At 38.9% G+C, this 26,910-nt stretch overlaps 3 protein-coding genes across 3 annotated transcripts; 2 read left to right on the top strand and 1 right to left on the bottom strand.

Moving 5' to 3' along the window:
• Positions 1–1,060: 1,060 nt before the first annotated feature.
• On the top strand, positions 1,061–8,710 carry GCK72_000803 (uncharacterized protein; the record flags this gene model as incomplete). Its single annotated transcript, XM_003109269.2, has 9 exons — positions 1,061–1,383; positions 1,483–1,544; positions 1,828–3,143; positions 3,616–3,711; positions 4,466–4,605; positions 4,951–5,698; positions 6,330–6,791; positions 7,341–7,868; positions 8,459–8,710. The coding sequence occupies 9 exons, from the start codon at positions 1,061–1,063 to the stop codon at positions 8,708–8,710; spliced, it is 3,927 nt and encodes a 1,308-aa protein (XP_003109317.2).
• Positions 8,711–9,315: 605 nt separating this feature from the next.
• Positions 9,316–11,906, bottom strand: GCK72_000804 (uncharacterized protein; the record flags this gene model as incomplete). Its single annotated transcript, XM_053722692.1, has 4 exons — positions 9,316–9,445; positions 10,315–10,428; positions 10,714–11,169; positions 11,812–11,906. 4 exons carry the CDS (start codon positions 11,904–11,906, stop codon positions 9,316–9,318), a joined length of 795 nt encoding a protein of 264 aa, XP_053591337.1.
• An 11,481-nt stretch (positions 11,907–23,387) lies between these two features.
• GCK72_000805 (uncharacterized protein) lies at positions 23,388–26,285 on the top strand (the record flags this gene model as incomplete). Its single annotated transcript, XM_053722693.1, has 5 exons — positions 23,388–23,419; positions 23,467–24,075; positions 24,161–24,679; positions 25,474–26,058; positions 26,105–26,285. The coding sequence occupies 5 exons, from the start codon at positions 23,388–23,390 to the stop codon at positions 26,283–26,285; spliced, it is 1,926 nt and encodes a 641-aa protein (XP_053591338.1).
• Positions 26,286–26,910: the final 625 nt, after the last annotated feature.

Below are 26,910 nucleotides of genomic sequence, written 5' to 3' on the forward strand. Positions count from 1 at the left end.
AATAATTTCCGAGATTTGACTAAAATTTCTCAACTTTCCTACTAATTTCTGTATCTTCAAAGGTTTTTCGATGAGCTTTTCTGATCTCTGAAATTCTCCGACTTTTTCGTAGTTTACCTCGAAATTTCATTAAAAATTACCAGATTTTTGTACATTCCTTCCTCTTCTCTATCTCTCCCACTCTCTCTCCCTCTATCGTCGGAGTGACAAGTATGATCAAATGCTTGGATCCGCCAACACCCCTGTCTAGTTCGTGGTGGTCTCTCTCCTTCCTAGCTTTATTTGCTTTTCTTTCGGTGTAGAGACACCGAAAAATAGGTGGTTTTTTGCTTCGTTGTTGATTTTTTCGGTTTTGTAAAAGATAGATTTTGAAATTGGAGAAAAGCAGAAGAGATGTGAACAACAAGTTTCGGTTTGATGGGTACTGTATTAGTTATTTGAAGTTTCGAATTCTGATTTTGGAATTTTTGGAGGTTTCTGAATCTCCTGAAAGACAAAAAGGATAAACGCGTCCAAGGCGCGCTTGACATTTTCATGAATTTTAGGTTTTTAATTCAGTCTTAAAACGAAGTTTTTGGATACAAAATCCGACAATTTTCAGATAAAAAAATTGATCATAGTTTTACTGAAATTTATAAAAATCCAAAAATTAAAAGTTTTTGAAAAAAAAAAACTGCACAGTTCCAGATGTTTGAATACTTTCGTTCATAAGAAATTCCGAATTCCAAAAGTTTTTGATTGAAAAACCTCCAAACAACTTTCACTATTTTTCTGACGACGATTATTTTTTGAAATTTTTATCCAATTCGTGAAAATAACCTGAAGAAGTTAACCCCCTCCATGTACATATACTCTCTATAGCTTCTCATAATTTTCTCACCGTAATCTGATCCCTTGGCCTGAATTTTCTAAATATATTTCTGCTCCCAGCTCTCCTCTGAACGATCCAGACAGCAGATCCAGCTGGTCCAAATTCTTCCATTTTACCATTTTTGTCTCTTTCTTCCTCTCTCTCTCTTTCATCTCCATCTGTTGAATTCACAACGAGCACCACTAACAGATGCGTCGTTTCAACTCGGAATCTCGTCTACAACAAGAGACAACATTCGGCGTCGCTCCGCCCATTACTCCCAATACTCCCACCACTCCCACCACAAATCCATCCCCGTACTCTCCATATCAACCCGCCGCTCGTCCCACTCCGGCCGCCCGTTTCTTCTATCATCGTCGTGCGGCGTCGACGGATGCCGATCCGATGCCAGTGCCACGTCCCCGCCGTGTCACATTCTCCCAACCGGTCGACACGAAACCACCGATACCCATACCAGTGACACGTGTTCAAACGAGTTCCAGCAATATTAACTCGAAATTACTCAAAAATCTGTAAGAATGAAGGGGGCTCCAGTAGTGAAAAATTCATAAAAAATTGGGAAAAAATAGACCATAAGTTGAATTCAACACTACAATTTATTATTTTTTCAGTATTTCCGGTTCATCGGTCTCCTCATCTCGACAAGAAGACCTCATGATGCATTCCAATAATAGTGAGTTTCAGCTTTTGAGAGGGAAGCGTCAAAGGCGCGCCAGATAATTAAAAACAGAACTTTTGAATCCCAGAATTTTACGGATAAGGAGCTGAAAATTCGCTAAAGACGCCCCGAACATGCAAGATAACACGTCAAAAGCGCGCCAGCCTCCGATTATCGAAATCGTGAGAAAACGCGCTAACGACACCCCAGTAACCGAACTTTTTTCGAATATGTGAAAAACTGCTAAAAGAACACGCTTACCACGCCCCAGCCACCCGAAAAGTTTCAATTGTTTCAGATATCTTGCCACCGTATTCCAACTCGATTGGATACTCCTCTTCTGCGTCGAAAATCGCCCAGGAGCCATTCCAAATCCCCATCTCAATTCAAATCGGAGACTACAATGTATGGGATTTTCTGGCGGAAGTGATGTCGAATCGAGCCGCCACGTCATCTGAATTGTCGTCGTTCCGCCTGTCGCCCGCCTACTCTCTCTACTTGGCTCTTCGATTCTTCCACGCCCACAATAAGCCGTACTCGGTGCAATTCTTCTCGAGAATCGAGTCGAATTTCAAGCAAATCGCTCAGGAATGCAATTCGAAAGACGATTTGATCTTCTGGCTTGCCAACGCCTCCGAATTCAATCATCTCGTGGAAAGGGATTCTGAGTTGAAGACGTCACGATATGGAAAGATATCGATTGAAATCGAGAGAATATTCAGAAGATTAGTGCAGATTCTGAAGGGATCTATTCGACCGGCCGCACGGAGTCTTTTGGATATTCATATGGATGATCGGGTGGCCACTGAAGATTTGATACATCTTTTGGATTCAACAATGAGACAAGCGAGAGTCTGTGGTCTAAATGCAGCGTTGACTATCCAGTTGTGTGGACACCTTCTCCATATGGTCAACGCCTTCATCTTCAATAGTTTGGTCTCCGTCGAGTCTCCGGTATCCGAGTTGACGACGAGACTCGGAAAATGCTTACAGTATCGCATTGAATCAATTCACAGATTCTGCGAGCGAATGGGTGTCGAGCTGGCAGCCGAGTGTCATTTGGATAGAACTCGTCAGGCTGCAAACCTCCTAGCCGCCCAGAAAAACGACGTAGCGACACTCGGATCCACGTGCTATAAGCTGAATAGTCTGCAAGTGGTGCATCTTCTATCAGGATTCCAACCGGAGAACGGAGAGATTCCGTGCGACGATGACGTCATTGACAGAATCTGTCATTTAGCTGAAAAACAGGCGGACGTGTTGACACTGGAGGATGGACAACGAATGACACTCGAGGAGTATGAAGACTTGAATCTCCCATTCCTCATTCCTCAAGATGGATATTTCATCGAACAATTCAAAACGGTACCCGATGGATTACACCAATACTTGCTGCAATTACAGCATAGAAGACTCTGTCACAGTGTCTCCATGACCGGCCAACAGCCTCTCCATCCACAGATGACGTCATCGATGCACGCGATGCATATTGGATCTGAAAACGGAGGACAGAAGCAACATCACTATCCATCACATCATCCACAACAACAGCAACAACCGATCGTTAGAAGTGTTTCGCAAACGACGTTGACGAGTATTCCGACGACTCAATTTGTATGTTTTCGATTCAAAAGTCCATACTTGCAACGGGCCGGGCCGGGCCGATTTCAGAATTTTCACCGGCCCGGCCCGGCCCGGTCTGCCCGGGTCACAGTACAAAAATTTGAAAATTTGAATTTTTTTGAAAATTTTTTTGATTTTTTCGCAAAAAAAATCGAATTTTCGACTATGTATTTATTGTCGAAATAAACAAAGTGATACCCGGTGTTTGCGGACTCAATGCTAATTTTTAATAATTTTGCATTGAGTCCGCAAACACCCGGGTATCACTTTTTTTATTTCGACAATACATATCGATAAAACTCAAGTGTACATAGGATTTTTGACTATTTTTGATGAAAATTTCAAAAAATTTCAAAAAACTTTGTGAAAAAATTGTGCTCATTTTTTGACTCCGGGCCGAGCCGGGTCGGGCCGATATTTTGCGAGTATGCAAAAGTCTTTTTGTAAATAATTCCCATTCCAGGGTGACAGTTTCGGAAGCGCCGCCTCCGATACGATATCGAAAGTGACGTTGAGAAAGAATGGCGGAGGAATCGGATTGAGTATTGTCGCTGCTCAGGTGAGGAATTGAGACCGGAAAGAGAAGAGACTCCGCCCACTTTTTTCGTTAAATAATAACATACTTGTCAAAAATCGGGCCGGCCCGTCGGCCCGGATTCAAAAATGTATACTCATTTTGTAGCACAATTTTCTGAATTTTTTCGAAAATTTAGAGTAAAAATGCTTGAATTATCATACATATTTACCTTTTTATTGAATTTTGAAGTTTTATTCGAAAACTTTTTTTTCAAAAAAATTCCATCTGAAAATAGTGGTTGGATCCAAAATTTTGATTCTAGACCTCCAGGCAACTCTTTTCGTAATTAACCTGAGGACTCATGCGGCACTATTGCCAAAAGTGGGCGGAGCCTAACGACGTAATGTTTCAATGTTGATCTCTGCCGATTCGCCCACACCGAGAGATGAAGCCTTAATAGTAAAATGAAGCCAATAATTAGGTGTAGTTAGGGACCCCCTTCGCATATGGATTAGATATAATTGGCATCAGTTTATTCATTTTCCGTCCCCCTTCCCCGCCTTCCTTATTTCTTCTATCACATCTCTCCATCTTCACGATTTCCGGCCGCCCGACGGTGGTTTTGGTTTTTTCTTTTTTAGTGAGATTTTAATCGAAACCTCCTTGACACTTTATACGATATTGACCCCTCAACTACCGCTAAACAAGGGAAATATGGTTGTGATTGGTGTTTATCAGGTCCTTAGTTTCTCCCCAAATCTCTGAAATTGTTCTGTAAATTCACAATCAGTTACAGGGAGTCGGCGACCGTCAAATGGGAATTTATGTGAAGAAAGTGGTCGAAGGAACGCCAGCTGCACAAGATGGACGACTCGAGACTGGTGATCAGTTGTTGAGTGTTAATGGACACTCGTTGATTGGAATCTCACAGGAAGAGTGAGTCAGATAGGGGGTTAGAAACCTGAGAAGTTTTGAAACTGTACGATTCGAAACGGGGACGTTTTGAAACCGGAGAATTATCAAAATTGTACGATTCGAAACCAAGACGTTTTGAAACCAAGGATTTTCTAGTTTTCAGCATTTCTTGGTTACGAAGTGTCCTGGTTCCGAGATTCGTCGGATTCATATTGTCTCTCTTTTGAAATTTTTAATGTTTGAAGTGTCTCGGTTTCAAAACGGTTTCAAAATGTCTCAGTTTCGAAAGGTCCCGGTTTCGAAATGTTTCTATTTAGTTTTCGATATCTTTTAATTCTCAAAAACACCTAATTTCCCTTATTCCAGCGCCGCCCGTCTCATGACTCAAAGCGCCCACGAAGTCCACTTCGAAGTCCGCAAACATGCCGCTCATCGCAACGGACTCAGCAATTGGCTCCAACCAACGACCTCCATCACCAACGGCGGACATTTCGTCGCCCCATCCCCATCTACCGTACCACCACCACAGTATCCGCCGAGCTATTCGAATGTTGGACGTAATGGATCTTACGACGCTCCGCCACCACCACCGCCGAGCTACAATCAGAGATTCACAAGCCAACAACAACAAGTTCCGAACGGGAGAAACAGTGCATTCGTGGCTCCGTTATCGAATTCCTCATCAAATGCATCGAGTAATCATATGCAACAACACTATGCTCATCATAATATGCATAGTGGAACGGTGGATCCGAATGCGAATAAACACTATCGAAGTTCATCTGCAAGTGATTTACAGCAAGATCCGAATGCCTCATTCTCCCAATCGTCGATGACTGGAAGTGCTCGTAGCTCTCTTTTCGATAAGCTCCCTTCCCACTACCGGCATTCCACTCGTCCTACAGTAATCCAGCCAACTCGACCTGGAGCTCAATCCCCGTCGGCTCTCCGAAAGAATGCCGCGTCACCGGCTAATGTTTCGACATCGACGACGAGCAACTTGTATCGACCGACGTCGGCGTCGAATCTGTTCGCTCCGCCCAGAAATTCGGGAGGTCTCGTTGGATATTCGAGCAATGCTGCCAGGGAATCGACACAGGATATTCATAGAGCGGTGAGTTTGGAAGGAGATGTGAAATGGCAGAGGACGGATTCTGGAGATGGAATTTTGGGTGGGAAAAGTAAAAATTGGATTTCTGGACGTCTGGATTCAGAATCCTGTAACTTGGATTCTGGATTCTGTAATTCGGATTCAGAAAACTGAGTTATGTATTCAAGAATCTGAAATTGGGATCCTGGTAGCTGGATTCTGAATTCGGTAACTTGTATTGCCGGCTCCGAATTCCCGATTTTGAATTAAAGGTTTAGGATTCTTGTTTCTGAATTTTGGATTCAAGGTTCAGGATTTAGGATTCTGAATTTTGAACTTCGTATTATGAGTTCTGGATTCTGAATCCAGAACTCAGGATTCTTAATTGGAAATTCCATATTATCGATTCTTGATTTCAAGATTCATAGAGATCTCAATTTCCAGTTCAGAAGCCCTTATCCCAGATTTTCAAACTTCCGATTATTTATTTTTCAAATCCCAAAGTTCCCATCCGAAACCTCCAGAATCCTTCCGCCCCCTGCTTCTGTATGCGTGTGTGACGTGTGTGTTTTGCAGTGATTTTCTCTCTCTCTTTTCCCAACCAAATAATTCCAATTCTTTTCTCTTCTTCTTCCTAACCCATCCGTTTGTTTAGCTCAACGACCTGGAACTCAACTCTCCGCTCGCCCGTTCCACACCGAATCATGACGAGAGTTACAACAGTGGCAGCAGCTACCGTATCCCACCTACCGTTTCCAACTACGCCCCACTTCACTCGGTTCGACCTGCAAGCATGTATGGATACAACAGTCCATCCTCTTCCTCAACGGCCACCGGAACTACAGTAATCCCGACGGTCTCGTTGAGTAATGGTGGTGCATCTAGAAATCATCAGAATACAACGACGACGACTTCTGTGAATTCATCTAACAATACCTCACCCCGAGTGAATGTGACATTGGGTGGAGCTGTCAGCTCATCGAGATCTCATAACAATATAAATGGATCAATTCATTCTTCTTCTCAGGAACCAGCCATCGTTCGACCCGTCGATTTGAATATGCCGAAAGCGGTGCCCGCGTCGATTAAAGGAGCAGTGCCGACGGCGATTACACAGGTTTGTCTGCTGGGAATTCGGATTTAGAAGTTTTGGGATTTTGTGTTCAAAACTCGGAGTTCTGGAATCAGAAATTGAGAGTCAAAAAATCAAAATTTGTATTTCAGATTCTGAAAATTTGTTGGGAGAACAAAAATCCGAGAACCGGATTCTGAATTATAGGAAACTCCAAAATCGGAAACCTGGATTCTGGATTTTGGAAACAGAATTTTGGTCTCTGAAATTATGTATCAGGATTCTAGTTTTAGAGTGCTAAATCTTGAAATCCGGATTCTGAAATGAATTTTTGAAATCAGAATTATAAAAAATTTAATACATGAGTTTTCAATTCAGAATAGTGGTTTCTGTATTCTCGATTTTCTAATCTAGTAGGCACGGTTTTCGAGTCTGAATTTAGATTTTAGTATTTTAGATTCAAAATTCTGGAATTAGAGTTCTAGATTCCTGTTTGTGATTCAGAATTCGAGTTTCCAGACTTTGAATCAACGATTTTGAATTTTGAGTAATCAATTGTGCAAGTGTGATATAAAATTCAGTTTTAATTTCCAGGCTCTCCAATTGAAACAAAACGGCAACGGCCCGGTAATCCGTCAGATCCGGCCACAATCCGGACTCCGAGAACGTCTTCAAGACGCGGATATTCGAAATCTGGAGAAGACGAATATCGCATTGATGAGCTACGAAGCAGTTAATGACGAACTCGATCGTCTCGAATCGAAAGGATCAACGATGACAGATGAGGAGCAGAGAAGATTTCGAGAGCTTCTAAACGTCGCTCATGAACAGAGTCGAGCGAGAAAAATGCTCTCGGAGATCAAGACTCCGCCCTCTCATCATCAAGAACGAGACATTCCAATCTACGTGCAAAAAGAGCATCGATCAGAGAGTCGACGGACGGAAACAATGATTGACGATGTGCCTCATTCGAGTTCAAGTGTTGAGAATATGTCACCTGTTAGTCCACCGGAGACGAGAAAAGTTCAATTCACGGATGAAATCAATCAATATCAGACGCCCACCAGCAATAATACAGCCATGTTATTCGCTGCTGATGTGCCCGTTTTGGATTCACCAGGGGTGAGTAGAAAGTTGGGAAGGGCTGGTGTGTCGGCGGCGCATTTTTTGTATGTTTGAAAGAACTTTTTATCATTCTCGGTTACTGTAGTGTGCCTACATCACAACAATCTGAAAGCGAAAATTGTGTGTTCTCAGGCTCCGCCCACTTATCCAGTCTTGACACCAAAAATTGAGATTTTAGCCGATTTTTCTGATTTTCATTATTTTGAAAATGAAATTTCGTCACTAAAATTCATTTAAAATCTCAATTTTTCTGTTTAATGCGAGTTTTTGGTCATTTTTTTCCAACTTTTTCACCAAAATCCTCGAAAATCTTTAACATTTCTGCAAAAAATGTCGTTTTTTCAATGTGCTTTTTGCCATTTTTTCTCAAATTTACCTTCGATTTTCGCTTGAAATTTCAGCTCCTTCCAGCTCTCAATTTTGGATTAATAACCAATAAAATTTTGGTTCAAACCTGAAAATTACTGAAAAACGCTTGATTTTCCAGACAGTCAGAGACAAAATTCTGAAATAGTAGGCCATACAGTAACCCTGCTGTCCTCCAGAAAACTAATTTTAACCCAAATTTTTAAAATTCCAATTTCTAGATCGTCGGCACCAACGAAATCTACCGTGATCCCCGTCAACGTCGTCTCAACGAACTGCAGGATCGAAACCGAAATGAGAACAATTCGGACGGTGCGAAGTTGGATTTCCGTGACAAACAACGACTATTCGCTCGTCAAATCGGAGAAGACTCGATTCCACGTCAACGAATGGACGTGAGCAGTGCGCAGCGACTGATAGAGACTGATCTGAATGCTGCAACTTCACCCAATTCCACACATCAACGGCCATAATTTTCTCTTTTTTGTTTTTTGAAAAACTGAAAAATTTGAAATCTTTACTATCAAATGCAATTCTAGACTCATTTTGACATAAATTGTACACACAAAACAAGCCCCGCCCCCTTTCCTCTCATCGCTCACTAATCGGTTATTATGTATCATTATTTACGCTTTCCTCCTCATCTTCTATCATTGAAAAATATTTGCATTTTATCAAATTTCCAGCTATATATATATATTGTTTCATTTTAAATTCGTGTCCAATCCCTCCTCATCCCACCACACCTGCCCTCATCGGACCTAAATTTGCACATTAATTCCAAGATAAAAAGATTAGAATGTTGTTTTCCCTTCTCCCATCGAATGATAACACGGAAAAGATCAAACGAATCAAGTGAATCGTGTTTTGTAAGCAATACGGATATTATCATTTCTTTTTGTGATTTTGGAGAAGAAACAAAAAAGATCAAAAGAAACATGAACGCAATGATCTTAAGAAAAACAAGTGCGCTCTATTGAGAGATAAGGAGGTTACGGTAGGAAAGTTGTCAATAGGGCATGCTTGCTGACCGGTAAATTAGGAATTATTTATTTTTGACAACAAAAAAAACAATAAATTAATGCCAAATCCAAAAGAAAAACGAAGTGTCATCAGTGAAAACAGAAGCCAATTTCCCGTCGTCTCTCGTGATGACAATCGATCTCTCATGATACATATCATCTTCGAAATCTAAGTATCTTTGGATTCTGAAAATATCGATTGGGTGTATTTGGAGGCACATGGGGAAGAACGTTGAGAAAGTGCGCTCTACTGATAAAAGCGTTCATTAGGGTTACGGTAGGGGTGGGCACAAGGCTTGAATCGGAGAAAGTTTTTCGGAGCATTCCGAAAATCATACTTGCAAATTTACGGCCCGATCCGGCTCGGAAAATTCGACATTTTTGGGAAAAAATTTTCGTTCAAAATTTCAGTTAAAAATTTTCAGCCGGGCCGTGGAAATTCTCGTCACGGCCTGGCCCGGCCCGGCCCGTTGCAAGTATGCCGAAAATAACCAAAAACTGGGCAAACATGATTTTTTACCGTATCTTTCAATATAAACCGCGACGCGCACGCAACGCGACACGGAAGCAATTCAAATCTGTTCGTTGTGGACGTTATGCCTCGCACTGCTGTGTTGTAGTTTCAAAAAATTAACGTTAAATTTGAATTTGGCACTCAGGCATCTTTTTTGGCACCGTGCCAATCATTGTGCGACGGAGCGCGTTTCCGCAACTTTACGCTTCCTCTTGCTGTGGTGCTGGCGGCCGCACCGCCTGATTCAGGTAATTTAGGCTAATTAAAAATAACAATATCATTCCCGGATGCGCCAGGTCTGTGCCGGGCCGGTCCAGTCACTCCGGGGTTTCAAAACAATATTCGAAAAAACCGGCTATTGTTGAAATTTTTGACAAAAAAAAAACATTTTTCGCCTGTTTCTTGGTTATAGACTTTTAAAATAATTTGTTTTTATTAAAAATTGAAAGAAAAACAAAGTTTTCTACAGTACACCTGTCGTCGCACTTTTCGATTACCTGTATGTGCAAAAATGAGAAAAAAACGTTAATGTAAAACTCACTTTGGATCAAATGGATATTTGTTTGGCAATCCTGATTCACTCCACTGTTTCCCTTGATACTTATCCAGTGACTCAGGTTCAAAGACATATCCTGATCCATGAACTTTCAGTGCTCTTAGATTATCATATACCGTAAATACTGTATTATAACGGCATGCCGTTATATTTTTCAACTGCCTCCCAGAGAAATTTTGAGGTTTTAAAAACTCATTAAATTTAAACGAAAAACCTTTTTGGGCATTCTTTTCGTTGATCAAGACGTTATCAATCACGCTGCTTCAAATCAGAAACAATAAAAAACACCGGGATATTCATATTCATGAATTCTGAGTATTGATGGGGTGCCGTTATATTACAGGTGCCGTTCTATTACAGGTGCCGTTATAATACAGTATTTACGGTATCTCTCGATTCATCCATTTATCAATGAGTGTGATGATATCCGACTGGTCGAATCTAATATTTGCAAATACTGCGTTTTTCCCTTTGAACTGATAGACATGACTCATTGTGAAAGCTGCCGCCTTCATTGAAATTAAGTTTTGAATTTGGAGAATATTTGAATTTATCTCCACATAATCTACTATTTCACAAAGAGCAAACACTAAACGAAGATTCGGATTGTTTTCTATTAGACACTCCAAATCCTTTGATTTTGCATATTCATCACGGTACTGCAGTATCTCGATGGAACGAATCCAGTTGTATTTAACGGCATCATCTAAACAAAAAATGAAATCAACATCTGGAGTCTTCCAAAATAGATCAGATAAATAAGTTTTGATCTCAGTTGGTAGATCAATGAGAACATTGCGACGATGGTAGGTGAAACTGACAGTTTCGTGGAAGAGATTGCTGCAAAAATTGTGGATTTTTTGTTGATGTTTTATTCAAACTTATGTGTTTTTTATATGTGCGTCACAGTACTACCCATAGTTGTACGAAATGCCATTTTTCAATTTCGGAATACGGAATTCGGAACCGGACCAAAACGTTCAAAATCCGAAATCCAGAGTCCGGAATGAAAAAATCCCCGAAATTTGATTATTTCACAATACCAATTTTTAATGGAATCTGTAGATCAAAAAAAGACTTTTCTTTTTGTAGTTGACAACTTTTTTGTACGAGCTCACACTAGTGAGTTATCGATTTTCAAAGATCGTTATCGCAAGTGCTAAAAGGAGAGAGCTGTGTACTTTGATGAACTGTAACTTGTCAAAAAGCGCCTGTGCAGAAAAGTTGTCAACTACAAAAATAAAGCTCTATTTTTGATCTACGCTCTCCGTAAACAGTTGAAATTGTGAGACAGTCCATAAGGCTGTGACACATGTTCAAAGTTGACCGTTTTCAACTGAATACTGCAAGTGTCGCATTCTTTGTGAAGACTACAAATGTTTTTAAGCACTTTTTTTCTTGAGATGATACTTAAAAGCTTAAGTATCATCTCGAAAAAAACTTAAAAGTATCATCTCGAAAAAAAGAAGAGAAAAGACTCACCAAGAATTAAAGTTCACTCGATAGAAGGGGATCGAACTAGAGAAAGTAAAGAATTGAGGAGTTTCCGTTTTCCATTCTCTAACAGAGACTTGCATGTTGCTCCCGTTTAGCGCAAAGACAATCACATCTACATTATATCGATGTGGTCTTATCGATTGATTAGTTCGTTTGGAGCAGAGAGAAAGAAAAAACAAATCAATGAAATCCATCGATTTGAATATTTTTTCTTGGGCAAGGAACGGGAATTTCAATAGTTTCATTTTGAAATGAATGAGGAGAGTTATTGAGTGTACCTGTTGAATGTAGCAACGTTCGAAGAAAGAGACGTTGTCTGCTGTGTCGAGACCCAACAAGAGTCGATCGATTGTCTTCTCACTCACAGCAGATCTATTGAGATATTAGTGGGAGAATAGTAGTCAACACGGCCTCCAGCGGATGCACTGCGCACAGTACTTTGAGAGGGCCTATGGTAGAGGCCGTGAGAATCGTGAAAATACCGTAAATAGTTTATTATAACGGCATGCCATTATATTTTTCAACTGCCTCCCAGAGGAATTCTGTGGATTCAGGAATTCATTAAAGTTAAACGAAAACAATTTTTTTGGACATTCTATTCGCTGAACAGGAAGTTACTAATCACGATGATTCCAATCAGAGCAAAGAAAAACATACCGGGATAATCATATTCATGAATTCTGAGTATAGATGTGGTGCCGTTATAATACAGTATTTACGGTAACCAGTTTTCCAGAACAACAAAAGTTGACATGTGATTTCAAGTTCGAACTTATTCTATGATTAAAAATTCAGTAAATTCAAACACAACTGAGCCATTAAAATATGAGAAAATGTGCTGAAAAAGGTAACTTTTTGATTGAAGATGAGCGAAGCAGTTCTCTTAAACTAATATCTGCAGTTATCTCACCATCTGATTTAAAACCGCATCTCGGAGTCTTTATAAAACCTGTCGAACTCAGTAACTATACCCAGCGGCAAGGCTGTCAAAAAGGCCGTGGGCCGATTCTATATCTCAGTTCCCAGCCATGGAAAATTTTCGCTTCTTCAGGCGGCCTTGCAGAGGACCAAAAGATTAGTCGATGTACAAAAATTCAGCCCATTTGGTTAATCCGCGGCCTCGGCGGCCCTAAAGGCCGAGGGCCGCGGCCGGCCGTGCGACAGCCTTGCCCAGCGGTGAAAAAAATTCAAAAGACTGGTAGATTTCATTCGACGATGTCAGCTCTGACAATCCTCTAATCAAACGTCATACGGAGACATCTGGATTTGTCTGAAAATAATGTGAATTCCACTGCATACTCAGAATCGACAGGGCATCAATTTCAGATGTCTGTTCCAGACCTTCTCGACTGATAGTTGGCTTCTTTGACAGACCAACATTCTTAGTTTTCCGCCCAAAATAGTTAACTTTGGCAGCTAGAAACGAGAGTAACACCTTTTCTATGGGATAAAATTTTTATATGACAGTGTAGTCCAATCTTAGAACTTCATTTTTGTAGTTGACAACTTGTTTGTAGGACGCCTTCCAAGACAGATATCTCTCAGTGAAAAAATAATTTAAAGGAAGACGGAAGTCTTTTTTAGATTATGATACTTCAGACAGTTCTAAGAAACTTTCGGCATTGCAGCATATTATGCTAAAAATCGCCCTAAACACTACAATTCCAGTTCTTCTGACTCAAAAGGAGCCCTCGTGGAAGAGTTTTCCAGATCGGCTCCGTTTCCTCGTTTTTTCATCAAACTTTCGTGTTTTTCAAATTACATTAAAAAAATGAAAAACTACGAACATTTCTTTGAAAAAGTGAGAAAACGAGAAATCAAACAGAAATCTTGTCCGAGAAGACTACACGGCCGGGCAGAAGAACTCTTCCAACTAGGCTTTTTTGAGCCAGTAGAACGGGAATAGTAGTGTTTAGAGCGATTTTTAGGATATGCTCCGATGATGAAAGTTTCTTAGAATTGTTCGAAGTATCGGAATCTGAAAAAAGACTTCAGTCCTCCTTTAATACACAACAAAAGTCGAAAGCTCACAACGACCTCTGTCACTTTCCTAATTTAATTTCAATTATCTTCAATTATCCAATAATAATCAAAACATAACCCATCTAAACGGGGGGTGAGGATCTTTGTGTTTTCATTCTCTTTCTTCTTCTCCTTTCCCTTCTTCTCCACCTTCGCCTCCAGAAGGCGTGAGGAGGGATCACATTTTCTATGACTTCGTCACGCGATTGATTTGAGACTAATCTATCCAGGAAACCGTTTGCAAAAAAGCTTTTTCTCCATCTTTTCTCACCACAGAGTATTCTAGTTTCCCTTCTTCTTCTCAAGAATTCTTTAGTTTTTAGATCAAAATGGGTGCATTTTGATATCGGTTCGATAGGAAAGTCGTCAGAAGAGAAATAGCTATTGTTTCAATTCGAATTCAGAAAGAAAACAGGAATCTTCTCATAGAAATAGGTCATCTCTCCTTTTCTTATCACCTTTCTCCCCTTCTGTTCTCTCCTTCCATACCTAAACCACCTCCTAAAAATTGATCGTTCATCGACCAATGACGTTTCAAAGTCTAAAATTAGATGGCTAATTAATTTGTACTTTTATTTTCTCTCACTACCGTAATCTTCTACCGTAATTTCTTTCTCAGAATCAGAATACCTTGAAAGATCAACATCAATTCAATTGATGAGACTCCGCCCCCTTTCTGCCGATATAATCCAAATCGTTCCTTTTTGTTCTCATCTTTTTGATCTCTCATTTCTCTTCCCCTTTCGGTGCAAATTATTTTATTTTTGGATTCACCTTGAACTTATTGCGGCGATTGTTTCTGTTTTGTTGGTTTCCGATTCTAATTTATCAATATAGGGAAGTAGGTCTTGTGTTTTCTAGTAAGGAATGGAAGTTTGCAGTAATATTTTATATTAAACGTGGCTTTGTTAGCTGACTAATACCGTTTTTACTACTGTTGTACAGGTGACTTTCCAATGACAAATGAGAAAATAAGTCTACTTACAGTACCGGCTAAAAATATATCAGATTTTGCCTTTTTCAATTGAAAATGCCCAACTTTGAGAGTGTTTCATGGTAAAACTAATAGCCTCACAGAATAACTTTTTATTTGATCACACAGATCAAGAATAGAACTCCATTTTTGTAGTTGACAACTTTTCTGTATGGACACTCCCTAGAGAGTTATGGTCATTTTAAGTCAACAGCTCAAAAATCGCACTAATGGATCGATTTAAGTGAAAAATTATTTTGTCGAGCTGTAACTTGCTAGGGACCGCCCGTACAAAAAAGTTGTCAACTGCAAAAATGGAGTACCATTCTTGGCCTATTCGATCCCATAAAAAGTTATTTTGTGGGACAGTGAGTTTTACCATGACACACTCTCTAAGTTGGTTATTTTCCACTGAAAAAGCAAAATATGACATATTTTTGAGCGGTACTGTATGTGAGAAATAATTGAGTTAGTTGTTATTTTATTTCTTTATTTATTTCTATTTTTCAAACTTCTGACCCAGTTTTTCAAGCCCATAGAGCCTTCAAGAGGCTTCGAAATTCAATGATTTGCTTATATGTAGTAAAATCTCAGGTCTTAAACTCACTATCACCTCTAATACTTCTCTAGTCAGTTTAGACTACCCCTAGTTAATGCTCTTTATCTTCAATGATTTGTAATTTTATCTGGAATTACTTACTTTATTGAAAAATTCTTCATCCAACTTCGGTTTTTGTAGTTGGTGACGTCTTTTTTATTCTTAACCTATTCCGTAATCTTCCACTTTTCCAGACCCTCTATCATATCAGACTGCATCCAATCCCCTCCCCTCCACTACAGTATCCCGGGCCCTCGTGCCACGTCATCAAGAGACATTAAAAAGAGAAAAAGAAGAGAGATATTACAGTATGCGATACATTAAATGTTCGGACGAATTGTAGTTCCGCAAATCAAAACGTTCTTTCTTCTATTCGCTATTTTGATTTCTGGAGTAGAAGGTGAGTGAATTCACTCTGCGAGCTCACAGCGTGATAATCTAGAAGTGAAAACAAATTGAAATTTCTTTCTTTTCCAGCCGCTTCCCGTGAGGAGGACGAAGAACTTCCCCGTGGAATCTACCATTTCAGTGACACTGACAGAGATATCGAGACTAGTTTCAAGATTCCTAATTTTGAGGCAGTGAGCTACTTTCGGTATTTCAGAAGAAATAACTATTGAATTTTCAGTTAGATCCAATTAAAGTCGCTTCTGATTTGATGTCATCTGCAATGAAGGTTGACACAAAGAGGAAGACGTTAGCTGGTATTCAGATGCCATTTTCATTGACTGGCAGACCGATGAATTTACAGGTACGGAGGAGTTTAAAACATGTAACGCATTCTCTGTAATACTCGAGCATGGCACCAAAAAGTGTGGCCCTAGCGCCTGTATGCATTGAACAGTCTAGAAATTCTAGTCAAAAATACTAAAAATATTTAGCAACCCATACAAAACGTTTTGGGCTCGGGTTCCAGGTTACGGTAGTACTGTAGGTCTTACAAAGAACGGGTTATATATTTGGCGCTAGTCTTGATCATGGGCTTTTTGAATCTGTAGGCTCACAAGTTAAAAATTTCTCACAGGGAACCCAGTGGGATCGTAGAATTAACTTTTGCTACAAACTTCAATGTCCACTATTTTGATCGTGAGGATTTAATTTCTGCATAATCCTTTTGGGGATCGAGTTATTTTTGTGTGAAACATGTTGTTGTCAGGTCACATTGTACCTTTTTCTCTTTTTCGCTGTAAATTACTTAAAAACGGCGTAATGGACCTACTCACTTAGAAAACTTGTATCATTTAAAACTTTTTTGCTATTAGCTCAGCACAGTTCTTAAAACTCCGCTCCACCGAAATGCGCTTGAGAAATGCCTATTTTTCTCTGAGTCTCTCAATTCCGCATACAATTTTCTTCGGTTTCGGTTGAGCGCGGCGTAAGAAGCGTGGCGTGCTTATATAAAAAAAATTTAAAGTTGGGTTGGTGAATAGACAAGCGTTCTTCGTGTTTCGGTTTATAATAACTCGGTTCCCAACAGGATTCAGCTGAATCTGATTGCAGAAACGGATTCCTCAGGGTCAAAATAGTAGTTTGAAAAGAAATTGAAAGTGAATCTGAAGAAAAAAAAACACGAAAAATGACTTTATTCTCAAAAAGAAGTTCAAATTTTCAATTTCTTATGAAATCTCCCATTCGAAAACTTTAGCTTTACAATAGTAGATATCATATAGAAAATACAAATAGTGAGTAGCCAGAGTGCAGAATATCATGACGAGAGACAGAAATCTGATACCAGGAAGACATATCTTCCAAATTAGATGGAGTTTTAAAGGGAACAATTCGATAGTGATGTATGTGGGAACTGTTGAAAATTGAGATATGTCGAAAAGATCAAGGAAACACACATCAGGCGTAAAAACGCGTTGGAGAGCCGCAGCGCGCGGTTGCGTGCTCCGTGAAACAATTTTAAGCTATTATCACGGCACACTTCTTACAACCGCGCTCTATCGAAACCGAAGAAAGTAGTGTGCGAAATTGAGAGACTCAGAGAAAATAAGACATTTTCAAGGGGATTTCGGTGGAGCGCAGTTGTAAGAACTGTGCTGAGAGAATATCTACTCGAAAAATTGGACACACCGCCGATTTTTTCAATTTCCAGATAAACGGCGAGTCCCATGACGCAGTGAGTCTTGTCGACGACCCCAAAAAACACTCCAACAAGAAACCAGAAGTGAGACGATCCGATATGACTCCAGAATCCAGGAAAGCATTTCTCCGTGCGAGACAAGTATGTCTGGAACAGTCAGCAGATTCGTGTGATCAAGCATTGGACACATTTCATCGTGTCAGATATGGAAAGTCTCTTTTAATTGGGGAAGAGGAAGAGAATGGAGAAAGTGAACAGATGAGGAGTATCATCGAGAGGAGATTGAAGGAGGTGGAGAAGGTTGGTGCGCTCTATTGATAGTTTTAATTATAAGTTCGAAGAATGAGGGAGACGCAGACAACGAGACTCTCTAACAGTCTGCGTCTCTCTCTTGGTGAAGTTTGAGCCGTATTTTCTACGTAATTAGCCGGGGGAAACATGTGAAAAGTGGTAGATATACAGAATAAAACCTGCTGAATCCACATATGCAAATATTTACAAGCGTTTATAATTTAGTTTTAGAGGATTTAAGGCAACTTCTCCAAAATGCTTGTACAGTAGCGAGCATAAGTGAGCACCCCTTCATACTTTTATGTGTAACTCTGCTCAATCGTGTCCGTTTTGCAAAAACTTTTTTTTCAAAGGTAGCCAAACTATTCATCAATAGGGATATATGTTTTTTGAAAAATTTCCATCACTGATTTTTTCGATAATCGATAATTCCTGATCTTGATTTGAAAATCCGAAAAAAAACTTTTTATTTTTCTTTTGGAGTTATTGAGTTTTTTGTTTCAAAATGTTGGAAATAATCAAAATAAACAAAAAATTATGTAAAATCGGTTTCTTAAACTCTGACCATCGTGCCAGAGCTCCAGAAGTCAAAAGTAGTGGTCACGGGAAAATCTTTATAACTCATCAAAAAATGCTCCAAATGTGTCGAAACATGTATCAAAAGACGTGTCTTGAGTTTTTCTACAAACCATCATTAAAAAGTTTTAATTTTGGAAAAAATAATTTTTCTAATTTTTTTCACTCAAAAATGATTTTATTCTTATTTTCTCTCCATTTCCCGATATTTTCTGACTATAAAACGAGCACACTTTTCAAAAACTGGATACAAAGTGCTTTATCACACATAATAAAACACATATCTGTATTATTTGATCGTTTTATAGCCAGAAAATATCGGGAAATGGAGAGAAAATAAGAATCAAATCATTTTTGAGTGAAAAAAATTAGAAAAATTATTTTTTCCAAAATTAAAACTTTTTAATGATGGTTTGTAGAAAAACTCAAGACACGTATTTTGATACATGTTTCGACACATTTGGAGCATTTTTTGATGAGTTATAAAGATTTTCCCGTGACCACTACTTTTGACTTCTGGAGCTCTGGCACGATGGTCAGAGTGTAAGAAACCGATTTTACATGATTTTTTGTTTATTTCGATTATTTCCAACATTTTGAAACTAAAAACTCAATAACTCCAAGAGAAAAATAAAAAGTTTTTTTTCGGATTTTCAAATCAAGATCAGGAATTATCGATTATCGAAAAAATCAGTGATGGAAATTTTTCAAAAAACATATATCCCTATTGATGAATACTTTGGCTACCTTTCAAAAAAAAGTTTAGGCAAAACGGACACGATTGAGCAGAGTTACACATAAAAGTATGAAGGGGTGCTCACTTATGCTCGCTACTGTATCTCAAAAACTTAGATTTTTCGACAAAATTTTTAAACTATAATATTAAAGCAAATAAAATTGCAACTTTTTCTTAATTGCTCACTTTTTAATTAGTCTTGAACAAACAAAGTCACAGACATTTGAAAAATACGCAATAAAACCGTGAGACGCAGAGAAGCAGACATTCTAGCTTCTCTGCGTCTCCCTTCCTTTAAAAAGTTCATTAGACCGCGATTCCATTGTTCCTTTTCCCCATTTTACCATTTTCCAGACCACGCCCTCTACCTCATACTCCTCCGACTCCACCTCCCCCGATCCCTTCACATCTTCTGATTCAGAATCCCATGAAGATCCAGAAGAAGAAGAAGAAGACGTTCGAATTGAAGATGATGAAGTGATAATTGAACGTACAACAACCCATCGTTCTCCACCTTCATCATCCAACCGTTTTTCTCATATCACATTACCAAGATATCATGACAAAGCAAACAGTTTTCTAAGAGACATCAACTAGTCAAGGCGTCGAATTTTTATGAATAATAGCGATTTGTAAAAAGATAATAAAAGCTTCTAATAAATGAGTTCAAATTGTATTTTACTTGAATTTTCAAAGAATAGGAAAGTCTGGGGCGCCGTTGGCGCGGTTCGGTTTTCAGAAAGCGTACCAAAGTAGGGGCCCTTCGGCGCGTTTTAGCGTTGGTCTAACAGCTTTTTTCCATTTTTCCACATTCTTTTGTAGAAAATTGGAAAATGACTGTCAAAAATTATTATTATTATTATTTATTTACGCATGCTCGATACGTAAAGGAATAGAATACAATAAAAAAATACAATAAAAAGAGGAGGGGAAGTCAGAAGTCAAGTTCGGAAATGTCAGAATCCGTGTTTCTTCTAGGGCTTTTGATTTACTATTTTATTCAGCACTCTGTTTGTAAAAAATAATCTGCCTATTTTAGTTTTTGATTTCTTCCATCGGTAGGAGTGGCCACGCCTGGTTTTTGTGGGAGAGTAACTAAAGTAATTGTTGTGGTCAATTGCAATTTTACCCAGTAGAAGTTTTTGGAAAAACTTAACGTCAAAGTGTTCCCGCCGATCTTTAAGAGTTTGAAGGTTGTATTCAATAAGGCGGTTAGCAGCACTTCGGTGAAATGAGGGAGAAATGTAGAAAAATAGGGAAAATATGTTTAAAAATAAAATTTTCACCGTTCGTGAATAAAGTAAAATATGTATTAAAATACATTTTTACATCCATGAAAAACCCCATTACACTTTTTTACACTTTAACTTTTTACTATTCAATAGATTCCGCTCTCTTTTCACTTCTCTTTTTCTCTCAAGTTCGTCATCAAAAAGACCGATTCTCTTTGAGTGCAAAAAATGGATTAATCATCTTATGTTTATTCTTTTTTTCTCTAACACCTCTTTCTATTTCCTCTTATTCTCAAGATTGTACAATTTTTCTCATTCCCTTTTTTTTTGGCGACCTTGTGAGCGGTCTGCCTATTCTTTTTAGTTAGTATTCTGATTTTTATTGAATTATTCTGACATACACTCTCTGTTCCACTTTAGCTTTATGAAGATAAAAAGGTTTAATTAGCCAAGGTTGCGTTTAGTCGGCCTGAGAGCAACCCAGAATGGTGGATTCCAGTGATTTTCTGGTGCATCGTGGTCTCGACCCCGGTCAAGTCCCGCGTGGCAGGCTCTGGCTGTGGACTTGGATGGATCTTTTCGTCAAGAGACTCGACTGGACAACCTAAAACCACCTCGTTTCGAGGGAAACAGATGGGAATTCGAGAACTTCTGGACTCTGTACCCGGCAACAGTAGACAACACCAAGAAGAGCGACCATCTCCTCAACTACCTGGAAGGAGAACCGTAGGAATGGATCTCTCGATTCAAAGTCAACGATGAGAAGTGTTCTCTTGCGGTAGGGATGCTCAAGAAGAAATACAACGAAAAGGAGCAGATAATCTCGGACTTGACAACACAGCTCCAGAATGACACCGCAGCATCTGCATCCATCGCAGATCAAAGGAAGCTGTATGAAAGAATTTTCATCACGACAGCTCAGCTCAAAGACTACAACGAAAACATCGAAACCAGGATGTTCAAAGATCGACAAGACATTAATACATACAATAAGGGCATTTCCCAGAGACAGTTGTGGAAGAAGACAGCGAAAAAAGACCTCGATTACTCACACGGTAAGCAATTCTTTTCTTTTGTCACAAAAAACGGTCTAACACAGCATATTGCTTCTCTCCACTTGAAGCCTGATAATATTCTCAATCTTTGTTTCACAAACACAGATATTATGAGAGATGTCAAAGTCGGGGATCTGTTCAGTGACCACAAACTTTTTCACGTCACACTTTCTGTCAAAAACAGAACCAAAAAAGTAACAGTCTTGGACCACCGCATCACAAAAGGACATCATTCTAGGCTATTTTTATAGAACCAAATCGCTGAGAACATTGACGGATTCAGCCAAGAGTTGTCAAGGAACATAGTTCTGAAATCAGGACACAACACACTCGTGACCTTCACTGACGCTAGCAAAGAAGCTACCGCATGTGGTTAATGAAATAGGTTCTCATCTGATGTTCGCAAAATCGAAGGTCAAACCGCTAAAAGAATCTTGGACGATTGCTAAGCTCGAGACCCAGGCTTTAAAGATGGGCAACGAAAGGACATTGACCATTTGGAAAGCTCTCCGACAAGGGAACATATCTGTCAAAAAAGTCATAATTTTGACCGATAGTCCTATTGCACTCGACTGCCTCAAATCTGATCCTGGTAAAAAGAAAACATGCGTTTTTGTCACCAACAGGCTCAAATCCATCCGTGAAGCGGTCTGGGAAATGGAAGAAGACAACCTCACAGTCAATCTGAATCCAACCGATCTGGGAACACATGGATGCACGAAATCAGAACTGTCAAGATCAATCTGGTCGGAAGGTTCAAAATATATCCAGAAACCAGAAGACGAGATTCCCTCTTTTTCCCATTAGTCATTTTCCATTTGTTTGACCTTTTGGCGCCCGCGCCCTTTGTTGCTACTTATGTAATTGTAATAGTACTTCTTTATTTCTCTCACCACTCAAATCACGCCCCTATTTTCTCACCTTCACCATATTCCCCCTTTTTCCTCTCTCTTCATCTTTCACCTCTAACGATTCGTGCTACCCACATCCGTTCCCAAAACCTCAATTGTTAATATTACCGTTAAAAGTCTTGAATAAACTTATTGTTGAAAGAGCAGTCTTCTGGACCACCGCATCACGAAAAGGACTTTATTTCTAGTCTATTTTATAGACAATCAACCAAAAATTCTTCTCACTATCGAACAGCGCTGTCAAGAACCAAATATCCACGATTGTACATCCCCAAGATGATTCACAGTTCCTCTTCATCGAACTAAATACGTCCGTTCCACATTTCAATTGTTATTTCTGTTATATTATTGAACTAGAGCAGTCTTGAACTACCACATCGTACAAAAGGACATCTTCATAGTCCAATTTAATTCAGATTCTTTTGTTCTGAATCCTGGAGAAAAAAACATGGAGTTCAATGTCAATGTATTGAATCAAGATTCTGATTACGAATGTCACTTTCAGATATCCTATATTTTTCCGCCCAAATTCAAGCCCGAACGCTCGGACTTTCAGCCACAGACGTTTTCATTAGAATGTGTATCGTACTGTCTTCGATGGACCATATGTATTTGCTCTAACGAGACGAAAAACCGAGTGTCTCCTGGGATGACGGAATAGATTGTCATGGGAATGGAAGGGTGACGACGTGGCAGAGAGGAGAACACACACAACTCACTACATCCCCTCGTTCAGCTCATTGATTTTTTTGATCTTTTCTGTTTTCTACCTCTCTTTCTCTATTATATTCTTCATCATTTCAGAATGAAAACTATAGAACTTTCTAGTTTTCCCTTGCGTGTCCAAACTGAAATATTCTCAAGTATGGAACTAATCGATATTCTTTTTCTATCGTTTTGCTCGAAAACATTGAAAAAATCGATAGAATCATGTATGAAATCGAGATTTGATAAGATCATTTCAATATCATACTTCTCTTCAAAACCGAATAATGTTAAAATTGCATCTTCTAACAGTAATAACAAGGATTTTATGAAGTTGGTGCCAAGAGAAGAAGGTAGAAACCGATCGATAGTCCAAATGAATCTGTTTGGAATCGACGTGGATTGTTGGTAAGTTTTTCATGAAGCAAGTCATTTATAAACCAGATATTTTTCAGCATGGCAACCAGGAATCACCCATTCTTTATACTACGCAATCAGCAAGACGGAGAGCAAATGTTACAGACTATCCACAACTATTTCAGAGGGTTTTTCGGATCATCTATTGAGTATCATTTAGAAAGTCGTGATTCAGACTATTTACCAAGACTGGAGAACATCCAACATAGTAATATTTCTTTCCAAAATGAAGGAGCAGCCGCAGAATTGTGGAATGGGTACTTAACTCTCTCACCCTCACAGGAATATATTCGATTGAATGCACACGGAATTTTTGAAAACGAACAAAATCTGAAACTGGCACAGACCAAAGTGCTCGATTTATGGATCCCGGACAGTAGAGTTGGAGATATTTTGAAGAATTTCACTGGAAGACAACTGTTTATAAGTGGTGGAATTTTCACGGATGATGATGTCATTCAGTTTTTGAACAGTTGGAAATCAAGTCAAACACATCAAAATGTGGAGTACTTGAGTATACATCGCGAGAGAGGACTTTATCAGGATTTAAAAAGGGATCTAAATCCTGAAAAAATAATGAGAAATATTGATGTAAAACAATTTGATCCGATTCAGAAGATGCCGATTTATTGTTATGACAGAAGAAGGTAGAGTGATTTGGGTTATTACTATGAATTGGATTAGCAGAGTATAGATAGTCTAGATAGAAAACAAAAGTATTCATTTTTTCAGAAGAGATTGGGATATTAAATGTGACTGGAAAATCGAAAAGTTCGGTAGTCCACATTTTATGGTTCGAGATGCTGATCAACACGTGGCATCACTGAGAATCACAACTCAAGGAATCCAATTTGCAGCATGGAAAATGACAGAAGAAGAAGTTATGAAAGGAAGAATAGACAAGACTTTCCAGCGAACTCCACTCCTAAAAGCAGACCCTCCCAGAAACTCCATCGAAATTTCAAAACTTTCATGGCTGATTCAGAGAGAGATCTTCTCAAACATGGAGTTGGTGGATCTGTTGATGATGGCTTCTTGTTCTCAGAAATTCTATCAGAATATGAAATCATTAATGAGAAGCCGTTTCGACAAGATATTCACAATCACTTATGAGTCGAAAGCGCAGTCGTACATCAATATCTCATCATCCTGTAGTAGAGACAATCCATTTATGAGTCTCAATATGAGATATGAATTCAGAGTTCGTCCACTTATCCCAATGAATTTAGTTGGAATGGATTTACAAGTAAGGTGAGTAAGTTAGGTCAGAGCCAGTGTTTTGGTGGCATCGAATCTAGTTTCCATGTGTTTTCATTTAGGACTTATTTAGAAATGAACCAGATATCCGTGACATGAAAAGTTTTTATTGTCACTACCGCACGTTGCCGGATAATGCATACTTGCAATATTCCGGGCCGGCCCGGATTTGAATTTTTGAATTTTTTTTCACTATAATTTTTTTTTCCAAAAATTTCCCAATTTTTTTTTCAAGTATATCTAAAAAATGCGTTTAAATTGAGTTATGAGACTCAAAAATTCCACAAATCGCTCACTTTTTCACTTTTCGTGCACTTTTCAGTACATTTCAATAGACATTCTCCATGTCTGTGCATGAAATTCACTCATAATTGTTCATTTTACGATTTTTTCTTGAAAATTTTTGACAAAATTGTTTTCATGTGCACGACGAGGAGAATTTCTGATGAGATGTACTGAAAAATTGCACGATTAGCATCAATTTCTGGCATTTTGAGGTCTCATAACTCGCTTTAGACGCATTTTCCGACATGAATCGACAAAAAGACTATCTTTTTCCTGTCTTTCTGAATCGATTCATATCAAAAATCCTAAGCTTAGGAGTAGTTGTTTTCCCCTTTAATATTTTTTCCGAAAAAATTGGAAAAAATTTGAATTTTTTTAGTACTGAAAATCCGGGCTGGGACGAAGAAATTCTGATTTCGGCCCGCCCCGGCCCGTTGCAACTCTGGGATAATGTTTATGATTGGTATGCAACTTTCCTAATGAGTTCATTTCGTGTCTTTCAGTATGCCAACCAGAAATCACCCACTAATGATACTATCCGATCTGGAACAGGAACAAACACTGCTTCCATCAATCCACAATTATTTCCTCGACTTCTTTGGTTCATCCATCAAATATCAGTTGAATGCTAACTTCCTGATGCCACCATTTTCAAAACTGAAGAATATCTCTAGTACAGATGCGAAAAGTTACCTGGGAGGTGCTGGTTTCCACGATTTTCTAAAAATCTCTCCTAATCAGGATTTTATCGGACTTTCTGAATTAGAAAGCCCTTTGCTTGGAAGAAATTTGGAATTTGCTAGGACGAAAGTGTTACATATTGGTGAAACGAAATGCTCGGCAGATGACATTTTATCCAATTTCGAAGGTAGACAGTTGTTTATTGACGATGGAATCATAAGCGATGGAGCTATCATTCAGTTTCTGAACAAGTGGAGATCGAGTGAAGGATATCAGAATTTGGAATATTTCAGTATTTATGTCTCTCCATATAAAAATCCTCTCAATCCAAATCAAATCATGAATAGTATTTCAATCAATCGATTGGACCCATCTGATCAACTGCCAGTTTACCAATTTGCTCAGAAGTAAGTCCATAGTTGAGTTTAAGTCTCATAACTTCAATTTGTTCAGAGATCGCTATCGGAAACGAACTTGGGGAATTCATAAGTTCACCAGTCCAAATTACATTGTTCGAGAGACTGATCAACATGTGGCATCCATAAAGATTGCAGATAACAATATCACTTTTGCCGCGTCGGATATCACTGAAAAAGAGTTTTTGGAGAAACGCCCCGTCAAGAGACTCTATTGAAAACAAAAAATCTTTAATTGTATGTTTAAGAAGACAACATTCTGAAATTTATATTGTTATGAACATCTTAATAACTTTGATTCAAACACTGCTGTTTAATAAATTTGGTTCTGTCACGTTTTGTTGAATCTTCGGTCTAAACTTCCATTTGAATTTCCGCTCGTCCACTTCCACAATCTCGTACTCCTCTTTATCCTTGATGACTCCTTCCTCAATGAGGCGCATCCGTTCCTGCACATAATGCTTGGCGAGCTGCGAATCGAATTGAACACTTTGTTCAGAAACGAAATCTTTTAAAGTAGTACAGAACCGCTCAAAAGTATATTAAGTTTTGGTTTTTTCAGTTGAAATTGTCCAAGTTTGAGAGTGTGTCATAGTAATACTGATGAGTCCCATCAGGTAGATTTTTAATGGATCCTACAGATCATGAGTAGAGCTCCATTTTTGTAGCTGGCAACTTTTTTGTACGAACACTCCCTAGTGAGTTATGGTCGGTCACTTTCGGACGACAGCTCGAAAATTGCTCTATTTTGCACTGAAATGGGTCGATTTGAGTTAGCTTCCTTTTTTCACTCCAACAAATCCCCCCACAACCACAGTTTATTTTTCTTCAAAACAATAATCA

This window comes from Caenorhabditis remanei, chromosome I (genome assembly GCF_010183535.1).
Source record: "Caenorhabditis remanei strain PX506 chromosome I, whole genome shotgun sequence".
NCBI lineage: Eukaryota > Metazoa > Nematoda > Chromadorea > Rhabditida > Rhabditidae > Caenorhabditis > Caenorhabditis remanei.